A 12,649-nucleotide genomic window follows, 5' to 3' on the forward strand; every position below is an offset into this window, starting at 1 on the left:
ATTATCAGGATTTTAACCCTTTAAATGCCAGTTTCATTACCCGATTCTAATATTTTTAGGGAAAAAAACGCACACAAAAATTGTTACAGTATATGGAAAATAACCATTTTAAATTTTTTTATTGGAATGTTTGCTAGTTTTGAGCAGGGCTGAAGTTGTATAAGATATGTGTACAGAAAACATGAATCTGTAATGGTTTTAACAAGTTTTTGGAAGTGGACATTTTTGTCCTCTAATGACGTAAGAGTGTAGAATAAAGTGAACTGACACCTGAGGGTTAAAATGATTTGAGCTGACTTGAAATGGACTCCCAATGTTTTTAAAAGTCTTACCTTGCAATGACTCTGCATGTGACATACATTGTTGGTAGTAATAATAGGGACTATAATGTTCCTCGTGTGGCCTGGGAGGTTAGGACCCTCTCTTGTGGACCCTCTGTGCCTCAGCAGGTCCTCGAACCTCATGTTTTGCACAGACAGAGCAGAGGCAGCACCGTGTGGTTTTTTTCTCTCTCAAACTATCTTCGCGGATCCGCCCAGGAAGTGGCAGAAAAACAGAGGCAGAGCAAGTCACACGTAACATTAGCTTCTCTCTGCTTTTCACAAAGTCGAGAAACTGTGGTTTTTTTAATCACCCACACGTTCACCCACATTTACCCGGATTAAAACAGATTCTTCTTGGGACAGGACACACTGCTGCCGTGGACTCTGGCGCTTGGCTAGATTCAGTGAACATGGCTATGAATGGCGGGGTTTTACTTTAACGCTTTTACCAGAGACGACGAAGCTGTGTTTCAAGTTTGAGAGCAAGAAGAGTTGTTTTTTACGTCTGTTTGTTTGTTTTTGTGCGCTAACGGTGCTTTTATTTTGTCTTTCTTTCACCTTCTCTGGACGCTGGTATCATGACGGTAAGTGAAACATCTCCGTGAAAGCACTTTTGTTTTTCTTGTCTGTCACTTCTTCCTGAATTTATATTGCAAATGAAATCTGGCCTGGCGCAAGCCTGTGTAACATTTAATACAAAAAGTGGAGCTGTCGAGCAATACATCTTATTTTTCAACATGTCAAAGTTCAATATTACAAATCAGAAACGGCCGTATAGAGTCGATTTATCAATAACTTCAATTTGACTCGTTATATTTAGAATTAATGTATTCTACTGTTTGTGTTAGCACTTTGGATATATTTGAAATAAAAACATGCCCAAATGTTGGCTGGAAATCAAGCATTAACTATTTAACTACTGAGTTTGATTAACATTTTTATTATAAAGATTAATGCAGATAATAAGTAATAATATTTTTTTTTTCATTTGGAGTTTAATAAAAGGTCAGTACAAAATAATATAATCACAGAGATATGACACCGAATGTTTAGCCTCAGATTTGTTTGCATATGTTGTTTAAAACCAAGATTAAATGGATTCCACCTCTCATACTTGGTAACAAAAATCGTCTGAGATTACCTGTGTTGATTGATTTGTACGTTTTTATTGTGGTCCAAGCATAAATGCTCAAATGATTGCTATTTAAACACATTTTAACATTTTTGTGGGCTAATACAACATGTCAGTCTGCAGGTGTGGTGCAGTTTTATCTGTTGAGCCCTCAGTGTTTACAGTTGCAGGACGTGTTTATAATCAGTAGCAGTGTCAGTTTGTTACAGCAAGCCCTGATGTTTTCGTGTTTGCTCAGACATGGTTTTTACTTTGCTCAGAGAGCTAATCTTTTTAACAAAACAGAACCAAGTGAAGGGGGGAAACCCATACATGCTCTAATCTATGCTAATGAGGGACAGGGTCAGGAAGAGTGGACGTCGTCTGTAGCTGTCACCACTCTTTGACCTTCTTTCCTCTGTCATAGAAGGACAGGTCGCTGGTCTGAAAGCACGAAAACAAGGAGAAGCCCTGTTGCATTATGGTTATTCATAACAAATGCCGGCCTGCTGTCTGTTTCCCCCTCTTGACTGCTCCCTGACCTTGATTTTCGGCATGTATAGACAAGATAACTTCAATTTATGATGAGGTTTGGCACATTGTAGCGTGCTCCTTTTATTATTACGTATTCCCATATACAAACATGCAGTTTGGGTAAGCAGAAAACACCCCAGCAATACCTTTCAAATTGAATTATACAATTTATATAATTCAGTAATATCTGCTGTTGCTCTACATCACGAGGGTGGTGAAGAAAGTAACTAGTAATTTGGTCAAGAAACTTCTTTAAAATCGGCATTGTCTTGTGCAGCTGTCAGTCTGTGAAAAATGCTTCCTGTTTGTTGGCAACACCTAGTGTTATATGTTATGTTATATGTGTTTTGTTTGTGTTTCTCTCTGTTGAGAAGACATTAAACATTTCTCAAAGTGGTCATGAGACCTCAACATTTGTCAGATTAAAGAAGCTCAGTATCATAAAGGAGCTGGATTACACTGAGAGAATCTGGGTGGAGCTGTGGTTTACAGGAACACAAGTCAAGTCAGGATGGGGATATAAATACAGAACCGGACTGTTTGGAACAGACATATACAAGAGTTCAAATATGAGCAACAAAGATAAAAAACAAATTGGGCAAAACACATTTAAAGATTCACATAGATAGTTTTTAAAAAAGACGATGGGAGTGAGACCAGGTGGAACATGAGGTGATAACTGCAGTGAGAGATTGAAATGTAGAGGAATGTAATAGTGAAGAATGATAAGTTAAGGCAGGAATGTATGCTGGAAAAAGTTGCCTAATCTTAATCAGGGATCAGCACTTCTTGAGGTACCCCGTGCATGTTTTCCTCTTCCTGTCATCGAGTCTAAAGCTAAAGCAGGCCTGTTCCTGGAAACAGTGCAGGGTAGCTACGACTTCTAATGTATCATCTCCCACTGCACTGCCGAAGCCAGAGACATGCGTTATATTTCATAATGTGCAACAGAGTTGAGTTATTATGGAGGAGTGACTGTCGACACCGGTGTTCCCACTGCAAATCTCTCGCAAGATTCCAAACCTCTCCTCCCTGCACCATCGATGTACTGCTTTTATTCTTCATGTCAGCTGTCTGTAGGTTATTTGTGAGGTTGCAGTGACTGTTGGCTTTCCTGTAGTGTCATTATTTTGATGTCATTTTCACACCTCCTGCATCTGCTTTTGCAGCCGCCGCCTATTTTTCATATCTGGTACAAGGGTTCTCATCCTCAACCAAAAAACTTCACATGTGAAAGTTATTTTTCAACATAGTCGAGGTGGTAAATGTCCTCCACTCGATCATCTGTAGTTGCTGGTTTTAGGAAGACCCTGCCTCTAATGGGCCATCTTTTGATGGTTAAATAGGTTGCCTCTGTCTTTGTGCAGATACAGTCCTTGATCACAGGCTTCTTTCATTCTTTCTTGTCCACTTTTTGGCTTCTCACCTACTGATTTTCTAAGGGCGTCATTTGGGAAACATTTGAGTTTTTTTCTGGACAGTGATGTAAGGTTTTATAGTCTACAGTTATGCACCACATTGGGAATTATGCTCCTTGTTTACAAGTGAAGCTGAGAGGTTTTTGGAAGTGCCATCATATGTTGCAGAGTTAGAGGTCAACTGATATGTTTTTCTATAGTAATCAGGACCACTGGTGGTTGATGTATGAAGCAGATGTTTTTAACCCCCACTATGTCCCTGCTGGGTTTTTTTCTCTCTTTTTCTTCCATCTGATAAAATATTGCAGTATAATGCACCAATGTTGTATATGTGCTTTAAAGTGCTTGAATTCAAATGTTGTGTTTTAAGGTTTGAAAAGTGCTTGAAGTTTTTGATACAGTGCTTGGAAATGGTTGTGACTGTATTTCTTTCACAAAGAATGGCTATTTGACTGAATAGTTTGCTAATAAGACTAAGGGATAGAATAAGTCAAAACGTAAAGAAAGTATAAATGTAAGCACTTGATGGATTTCACAAGTTTCAACTTGTTTTTTGAGAAAGCAAGAGAAAGTCATATGTGTAAATATGTGTCATTTGTGCCAAAGCATCAGCAGGATTTGTGTTAAACATGTGCACACATTTCTTGTTTAGGGCTCGTATTATATTGACAATACCCTGCCTTTGGGTTTGTCATAAGCTTTGTCCCATTTCTTTCCTTCTTTTTGTTCTGGTTAACCCGTTTCTTTTTTCTCCTCAAAAATCCTTTGAGAGCTGCTTGTGATAAAGGTCTCTATGACAGACACAGATAATACGTCTGATTTACACAGACAAAAAACAAAGATCTGTCCAAACTTTACATGAAGATCAGTGAACCTTATACTGTGTTCTCTGTCTTTCTCTGTCTTTCCCTCTCTCTGCCTCGCAGCCTGACCTCCTGAACTTTAAAAAGGGATGGATGTCAAAACTGGACAACAGTGGAGAGGTAAAGTAAAGTTGATGTCACATCTTCACTGCCTTCTTGACTCAATCCCTCACTCCTAATAGGAACATTTGTGTGTAAACGATAGTGTCAGATTATCCTTGTAATGAAATAACAATAATAGCTCTGTGGCTTTAGGCACAAATGGTGTCTTGTCTCTTTGAATGACAATTTTAATCTCAATTTCTCACTTCATACTTTTAAGTGCTCGGTTTATCACGAGGCCTTCATGTGTCACTGATAAGTGTGATGACCTATCTAGGAATTGAACATTAATACAACTCTTTTTGTTGTTACATTCTCAGATATCGCTGTCTTATTGTTTTGAAACTTTCTTCATTTGGACTGATGTTTTGCTGATCTCAGTTCAGCCTTGGATTAATTCATAATCTCATGTGTTTAGTGGAAGAAGCATTGGTTTGTTCTGACGGATGCTGGACTGAAGTACTACAGAGACTCGAGTGCAGAGGAGGTAGGTACTTTTGTTTTATATGTGACTTTTATAATCATCTCCATAATGGTATGTATCAAACCAGGAGTGTTCCAAACAGAAACAAGTATGGTGTATAGTTTCTGGCAATGAAAAGGGGGTAAGAATGGATCCTGTTTCTGTGAAGATTGTGATTGTTTTGTTATGTTTTCTGTGCAGAAAGATGATATGGACGGGGAGATTGACCTGAAACACTGTGTGAACGTGTCGGAGTTTGATGTGGAGAAGAACTACGGTTTTCAGATACAGGTTTGTATCTTTGTTACTCTGTCTCTGTGTGTGTGTGTGTGTGTGTGTGTGTGTGTGTGTGTGTGTGTGTGTGTGTGTGTGTTGTCATTTCCTTTTTCATTCTCTTTCATTATCCTCTCCACCTCTCTCTGTATTTCTCCTTTTTATCATTTCTATCTCATTTCACATCTGTTGCACGTTTCCATCTCCTTTAATTGTGTCCTCTTTTGTTCTCCAGACGAGAGAGACAGTGTTCACGCTGTCCGCTATGACGGCTGGGATCAGGCGGAACTGGATCGAGGTTTTAAAGAAGTCTGTTAGGCCGAGCAGCTCTCCAGACCTCACGCAGTAAGTGCAGTTGAATCATTGTTCGTAAAACCTTGTACATGATTAATTAGGCAATTTTAATTTAAGACTAATAATATGTTGATATTTAGATGGTTACTGTGTGTATTAAATTGTCAGACCTGGCACGCTGGCCTCTAATGCACTCACAGTTACTGTGACTTAATTGTCAGAGAATGAACTAATTCAGTTTTGGTGGGAGCTCAACCTTGAATAAACACAGTCAAATAAGCAGCTCTGTTACTCACAAGCACCAGCTACTTTGGCTCTGTTTTAGTTGCTGTGCACTTTGGCAGATGCATACGAATGAAATTCCACTTATTAGTTTGGATTGTCACCAAACACAATATATTTTGTTTACTTAATGATTCACCGCCAGCTGAGTGATCACCCTGAGTCAGGGGTGTCAAACTCAAATGACCTGGGGGCCAATGAGCATCTAATTTGGTCAAGCGGGGGCCGACATAGAGGAAAAAAGGTGGAAAAAACAACTATTTAGTAGCCGGTGGGCAATATAAGATATTCATTATGATATTAGACAGAATTGCAAAGTAAAATTGCTTGTTTTGATATAAAATGATTCACAATAAAAACATATTTATGATGCACAAAAACGGACAATTAAATAATTACGAGGATAATTTTGATTAAAACAGCTTAAATATATGTCATTTCATGTTGAGTGTAATACATTTAATAAAGCAATGTTTACAATCGAATGTCTTATTACTATTATAAAAATATTGACGGCAAATACATTTAGTCTTATATTCTGTCTCTATTCCATCACCTCGCACATTGGTGGGCGGGCCGCATGTAATCGATTGAAGGGCCACATGTGGCCCCCGGGCCACCAGTTTGACACATGTTTGAGTCATTAATGATCAGTTTAATCTTTAATTGATTTACTGTAGGAATTATGAGGCTATCAGCTAAAAGAATAAATCCTTTTATCTCTTTTCTTCTCTAGATTACCAGATAGCAACAGTGACAAGGAAAACTCACATTCACGCTTCCTGCAGTCTTCCCGTCGGCCATCGTCACGTCACAATGAGGGCCAGTCAGAAACTCTGTCCCTCGCGCCACCCTCTCAGCGTAGGTTCGACTACGTTGAGCTGTCACCTGTTCCCGTGTCATCCAGTCCTCTTCCGTCCCATCAGAGGGAAGCAGGAGAGGGGCAGGGGAGGGAGCACGTCCAGTGGCAGGAGGAGAGGAGCACAAACAGCCAGTGGGAGGCATTGCTTTCCAGGAAGGGCACGGGCACAGGATCCAATCAAAGGCTACGTCTTGAGGACGAACTGGAGAAAAAGTGGGCGGAGTTTGAGCGTATGCCTTTGAAGGAGATGAGCGCTTTGCCACCAATGGGATCACGGCCCTCCAGCCAGTCAGCCAATGAGGCGCTGCAGAGGGAGGTAGTGCGTGGAGATGATTTTCCTAATTTGCGAAATGAATAAAATGCAAATTAAACCCTTCATCTGTTTGGATGAAGTTGAAATTTCCCGTTTCTATCTTTTAACATTAGAACCTATTTTCTGACTTTTCTCTGCTCTTCAACACTGTTTTCCATTTGAAATATTGGACATTCATATTATTATATAGTGGGAAACAAGAAAAAGCCAAAACAAAAAACAACAACAACAACTGCTGATTAAAGCAAGTGCTTGTAAAAAATACTTGAAGCTATGTTGAAGATACTGCTGACACTCGTGCCTGTTCTGTCTCTGTGTGATTTGATGTGCACCTTGGTTTGAATCTACTGTGTATTTGTAGTCTTAATCTGCAACATGAGGACAGTTGGTAAATTCATGTCAAAGAGAAGCCAGTGTGCTTTTCTTCATTCTCAAGCTTCTTTAGCTGATAAGGTCAGCTTTAAGTTCAGTTTCTTTTAAACTTGATCACTGTAGCAAACACGTAATCCAACTGTGCATAAATTGATGGGTGTTCGTCCGCCACCATTGTCGCTCAGTGGGCTTTACCTCTGTGCTTGTCTTTTCTCAGGTGGCGTCACTGAGGCAGCAGCTGGAGGATCTACATCAGGGGGGAAGAGGAAGGGGTGGGATTGGGGGAGGAGGAGGAGGAGAAGTACGGCGAGGCTGCGGTCCTGAGACTCCCTGCGGCCGCAGCCTGGTAGCCATGGAGCAAGCTCACCGACAGGCGGTGGGGGAGCTGCAGAGGCAACATGAACGCCAGGTGAAGGAGCTGGAGACGGAGAAAAACAGGCTGCTGCTGGAGGAGACGCAGGACACAGCACGAGGTCAGCAGACTGTAGTGATGGTAGCCATCATTGTCTTAGTAATCTATGATCAAATATTAGAGGTTTGCTCAACTTATTCAGTGCCCGTAATAGAGAGTGTAAGTATGATGTGAATTTTCATTGTGTATTTTTAACAAACCACATTTAAAGGGAAAAAAAGTGCACATCATTACTCTGTAATGCTCCCATTCCACTACAAGTCAATTGTGTGATTCAATTTTCAGTAGATGTTAAACTTTACTGTCATATTTAACATTGTAATAGACAGCATTTTGCCATTAAGATGTTAAACGTGATAACACATTGTCAGAAAATTACACAATCTGTATTTATATTGATCCCCTCTAAGCTTCGCTTTAACTTTGTTATTCTTTTGTCCATTGGGAAAACAATGATTTGTAATTTCACAAAGGGACTGTGTTATTCCATTCCTTGCACATAAGGGGGTTGCGTCTGTTATAACACAACACAACACCAACTCAGAGCAAAAGTGTCCTTGTTGGCTTCTTACTACCTGTTTTAATGACAGGGAACAGCCACAGGGACACTTAAGTTGTTTGTTGCTCTTAAACATTGCGTCAATATTAGGTGCCGTTATCACGAGGTCATGTTGAAGTTTCTATGTTTCCGTTTCAGTGATGGAGGCTTTGAGGAAGAAGCACAAGGAGGAGTTGGAGAGAGAGGTGGAGACGGTGAAGAGGCTGAGCAGCGGGATGTTGGACTCGCAGACTTTGCGAGCTCAGCAGCAGTAAGACGTTTCAGATCATTTTCTGTCCGAGTGATAGACGTGGATACTGGGCATCTAGACACTGGCGGTCATAGGAAACGCCGACAAACCACATGTGCAGATCAAATTGAATAATGATTTAATGAAAAAGTCAATGAAATTCCTCTGTGTGATCTTGGACCACAAAATCTGTTGGAAACCACACATTAAATATGTTAGAGGGAAGTTGGCATAGAGCATTGCAGTTGTGGGGAAAACAAAGCTTATTCTCAATCAGAAAGCATTATATTGTTTATTACTTGTACCATATTTGAGTTACTGTCTATGTGTGGAACCAATGTATACAATGCAGAAAAGGGCCAACAGATTAATAGATAATGCAGAATATAGAGACCACACAAGTGAACTATTTTTAAAAATACAAGCTCTAAAATCTCTGGATTTCATTTATAATTCAAAGCAAGAAATAACTTACCTCCAAATAAAATAAAGAGATTGTTTTCAGAGAGAGAATGGGGATATCATCTACAGTAAGAGGGAAACTAAATTTAAAATGTAACTTTAAAAAAGTATGTGTGTTTCCGGAATTACCTAAAATAAAAACATAAATCAGTTTCAGAGAAGGTACATAATACACATTTTTAAATAAATATAAGGATGAAGAACAGCAGTTTAATCCAGGACAGTGATGGAAATGGAGTTTACTGCCAGAAATATTGTTTTGTTGTATTGAGAACATTAAGAGCATTGTGTAAATAACTGGAGAGGGTAAAGTAGTCGTCAAATAAAACAGTGCATTTTGAACATCTTTGGAATAATCTGTCTAAACTAAACAAAGATAGTACAGCAATACGTGCATATGAGGAGTGTGTAAAGCCCTCCCCTGTCCTGTGTAAGCATCTTGCCTTAAAAATAAATTCTTGGTTGTTGCCCGGCCCTCGGTCTCGAGCAGTGCAGCCAAACACTGGTAAAGTACAGTATGTGAATAGCTTCCTTGTGCTTTTAAGTGGGAGTTAGTTGACCACAAAAGGGTTTTCAGTGAATTTGCAGACAGTACAACAATCCAGGGTTCCTCATCTGAGCAAGGCCATTACTGCAGCAGCCGCTGAGTCTTGATAGGCACTAGAGGAATGTAGAAGCATTTGGTCATGGATTAGTTTTCCTTCATAAGCTTCACAAGGCCATTGACACAATGCTACGTCAGTGCTGCTACTGGAACCTGCATTTTAGGGCTTAGCTGCGTTGCCTACTCTGCACTTTTTTGCCGATTCGCACACTCTTCCTTATTTTTGTGGTTGCTGGTCATGAGCTGTAAAGATGTTTTGAACCCACAGTAGAGAATACTTTCCTCTTGTAGATGGAAAAAGCACAGTCATGCCTTCTCACAGCATGTTGGTGTTATTTAATGCAATACATATTATAATAATAATAATGTATCACACACTTCAGAGGTGCACTAGCTTTGTTTTGGTCATCTCACCAGAACAGCTGTGATGTATAGCTCCATCTGTGTATTTCTGTCGTTGCCACAATTTTAATGTGGTATTGGTTTGTTTCTTCAGGGCAGAAACTCAGTCCTTGCAGAGAGAGCTGGCTGGACTGTCAGAGCGCTATTCTCAGAAGTGCCTGGAGCTAAACCGAGCTGAACAAACCAACGCTGAGAGAGAGAGAGTGATCAGCCGCAAGGAGAGAGACATGGAGCAGCTGAAGAAAGAGAACCAGGTGACTTATCAGCACGTTCTTACTCTTGTTCTAAAGACGTTTGGGTCTTTGTGCAACTGTACAGTTAGGCATCAGTACATTTTGAAAAGCCTGGTCTTGGATTTCTGAAGCAGGGTCAGTATATAAATGTCACACAACACAGCAGATGTCAGTGTGGAGTTAAGCCAGTCTGGGGGTCGTCATGCTAAATTGATGAAATATGTTCTGGTGCAGGACTTAAAGGTCCGCTTGGCGGAGGAGATCAGCCGCATACGGTCCGGTGTCACAGATCAGGGCTCAAAGGACAACAAAGACAGGACATCCTGTGAACTGGAGGTAAGGCGCTCATGACGGTGTACTCTAAACTAAAACCTGGTGAGGAGGGTTAACTTTCTGTAAAGTCAGCACAACTTTTTTAAATCTCATTTTGAAAGAGCAAATTCACTTAAGTTGCTTACACTCACTTAATAATCAGTCATCTGCTAAAAAATAGTAAAGTTATTGTTAGGATTGAAGTAAAATATGTTCTCTGTGTTCTTGTTGTTTTTTTGCCAGTAAAATTAAACCATTCTAATTTGTTTTTCTCCCAGGTTCTTCTCAGGGTGAAAGAAAACGAGATAGAGTACTTGCACAAAGAGATCAGCTGCCTAAGGAATGAACTGCAGTTTCTTAACACGGTAAAATGCTTGCAAGGTTCTGTTTGTAGTTCTTGCATCTGTGAGCACTTCATTTTTGCTGGAAAGAGTAATTTCAGGAAAAGAGTAGGAAAAATAATAGATAACAATACCTGGCAATTTATGTGGGTTTTCTACCATGTAGATAAGTTAGTTTTAAACACATGTAGCCTGTACATGTGAATTTTTGATTTGTCTTTTAAAAAACCTGAATGGAGACATAGAGATAGAAAATATGGCATAAACGTGCAATGGAAAACGATTCACTGAAAAAAAAAGAATATTACGTGGAATATTGCTGCACATATTTTATCACATACTTAAAGATTTGCTTGGTGTTCTTAATTTAAGAAACATTTGCACATACTTATTCATCTCTGGTGACCCATGCTTTTGCACCACCTACTTCTTATCTTGGTGATCTGACTCACAATATTCGTTGAACAGCAGTAAATTGGAAACACATGAAAGCATGTTTGTTTTTCTGATATATGCTTTTTTTACATTCGCCACAAAAGATTGCTTTGTATTTTCCTGGAAACCTGCCTTCAGTGAGCTTGTATGACAGATGGTAGATTTAGGAGCAGAAGCAGACTGAGGAGCTAAAGCCTGTCTATCCCTCTTTGCTCGGCAGGAGAAACGTGTGGCCTGTGAAAGATACACGGAGGTACGCGAAGAGCTGAGTGGCATGAAGGGCCGGAGCGACCGAGAGATCCAGAGTTTAAAGGAGCATCTGAGGTTGGCCATGGCTGCTCTGCATGAGGGACAAAAACTGGGAAACAGCCTGGACCACTGAGAACCTGTTGCTGGTACTAGAATCTTTCAGATTTCTATTTGCAAGTTTTTATTGTTTTATTTTGTTGCACAGGTGTGTCTACAGGTGGCTGCAACAAAGACAGATAGAGGAGCAGAGGAGAAGACAAGTGGACTTGTACAGTTGTACAGTTCTGACTGTGTGGGGACCATGATCGTGCCTTAGATTTCAATCACTCTGCCAAGGAGCAGCATAGAGTAGACATTAGCTGGTTTTATTACACTGGGCTACACATGATGTATAAAAACTGCACTTTTTTTTAATTCTAGCTTTTGTTTTCGTGAGTGAAAGCATGTGTGAGTGCACATTTTGTCTTAAAACTGGAACATTTGTCGAGCAGCATGTTATATATTTTTATCAGGTATTGTAGATACAGAGTTCATGCTGCATTAGCTTTTTGTTGGATAAACTTCTCCTTGCCATTGCGTCTTCTAGAAAAAAAGACAGATAAAGAAGAGCTATTGTCATCGCAGTTTTATGTTGTACAGCTTATGGTTCACTTTTCCTAACATTTCTTAGGAAATGGGTGCTTATCATTTGGTGTAATTATTTTCTGCCTTGCAACATTTTTTGCTTTTAAAATCTGAAGAAAATTGGGATTGCTGCAGGACAAGACAGCAAAGGGTTTTTTTATAAAAAAAAAAAAAATCCTATCATGAGTGAGAAGTTGGTCTAATTGTATAGACTCACATTTAGGATCATTCATGCAAAAGCTGTTGAATGAATGTCGTCCCACATCATAGATGTCTTTATTTTTTAAACCATGGCTGAGAAGCAACAACTGAAGCTTCTCGTCCTCCCTGATCATTCTTTGGCATGTACACTATGTGCCACACCCACAACAAATGACAGGTGTTGCATTGATGAGCCAATTTTTTTATGGACAGTATGTATTGTGATAAAATGACCTATCTACCTGCATTTTGAAAACCCTTTCATATTTAATGTATTGAAGAGTCTGTATCATCTTTGTAAATTATACACATTTTTGCAATCAATAAAAAAAGGTCAGCAAAATCTCTGTATATGCAATGTCAGTGATTTCTACGG

The 12,649-nt window shown here is 39.6% G+C and overlaps 1 protein-coding gene across 2 annotated transcripts; it reads left to right on the plus strand.

Annotated features, from left to right (window-relative positions):
- Positions 1 to 525: 525 nt before the first annotated feature.
- triobpb (TRIO and F-actin binding protein b) lies at positions 526 to 12,616 on the plus strand. Of its 2 annotated transcripts, none has more exons than XM_044051011.1 (13): positions 526 to 907; positions 4,313 to 4,369; positions 4,770 to 4,838; positions 5,016 to 5,105; positions 5,323 to 5,432; positions 6,400 to 6,844; positions 7,428 to 7,683; positions 8,320 to 8,431; positions 9,973 to 10,132; positions 10,346 to 10,447; positions 10,702 to 10,788; positions 11,420 to 11,594; positions 11,654 to 12,616. In XM_044051011.1, exons 1-12 carry the CDS (start codon positions 902 to 904, stop codon positions 11,579 to 11,581), a joined length of 1,656 nt encoding a protein of 551 aa, XP_043906946.1. In that variant the 5' UTR covers positions 526 to 901; the 3' UTR covers positions 11,582 to 11,594; positions 11,654 to 12,616. The 2 variants fall into 2 exon arrangements, with proteins under 2 accessions (XP_043906946.1, XP_043906947.1); XM_044051012.1 differs by having other exon boundaries at positions 6,400 to 6,841.
- Positions 12,617 to 12,649: the final 33 nt, after the last annotated feature.

This window comes from Solea senegalensis, linkage group LG19, assembly GCF_019176455.1.
Source record: "Solea senegalensis isolate Sse05_10M linkage group LG19, IFAPA_SoseM_1, whole genome shotgun sequence".
Taxonomy (NCBI): Eukaryota; Metazoa; Chordata; class Actinopteri; order Pleuronectiformes; family Soleidae; genus Solea; species Solea senegalensis.

Bases quoted from the DNA above. Each gene is read 5' to 3' on its own strand.
- triobpb (XM_044051011.1), top strand. The intron at 5,106-5,322 runs GTTTGTATCTTT...TTTGTTCTCCAG, and splicing joins ACTACGGTTTTCAGATACAG to ACGAGAGAGACAGTGTTCAC. The intron at 10,789-11,419 runs GTAAAATGCTTG...TTTGCTCGGCAG, and splicing joins AACTGCAGTTTCTTAACACG to GAGAAACGTGTGGCCTGTGA.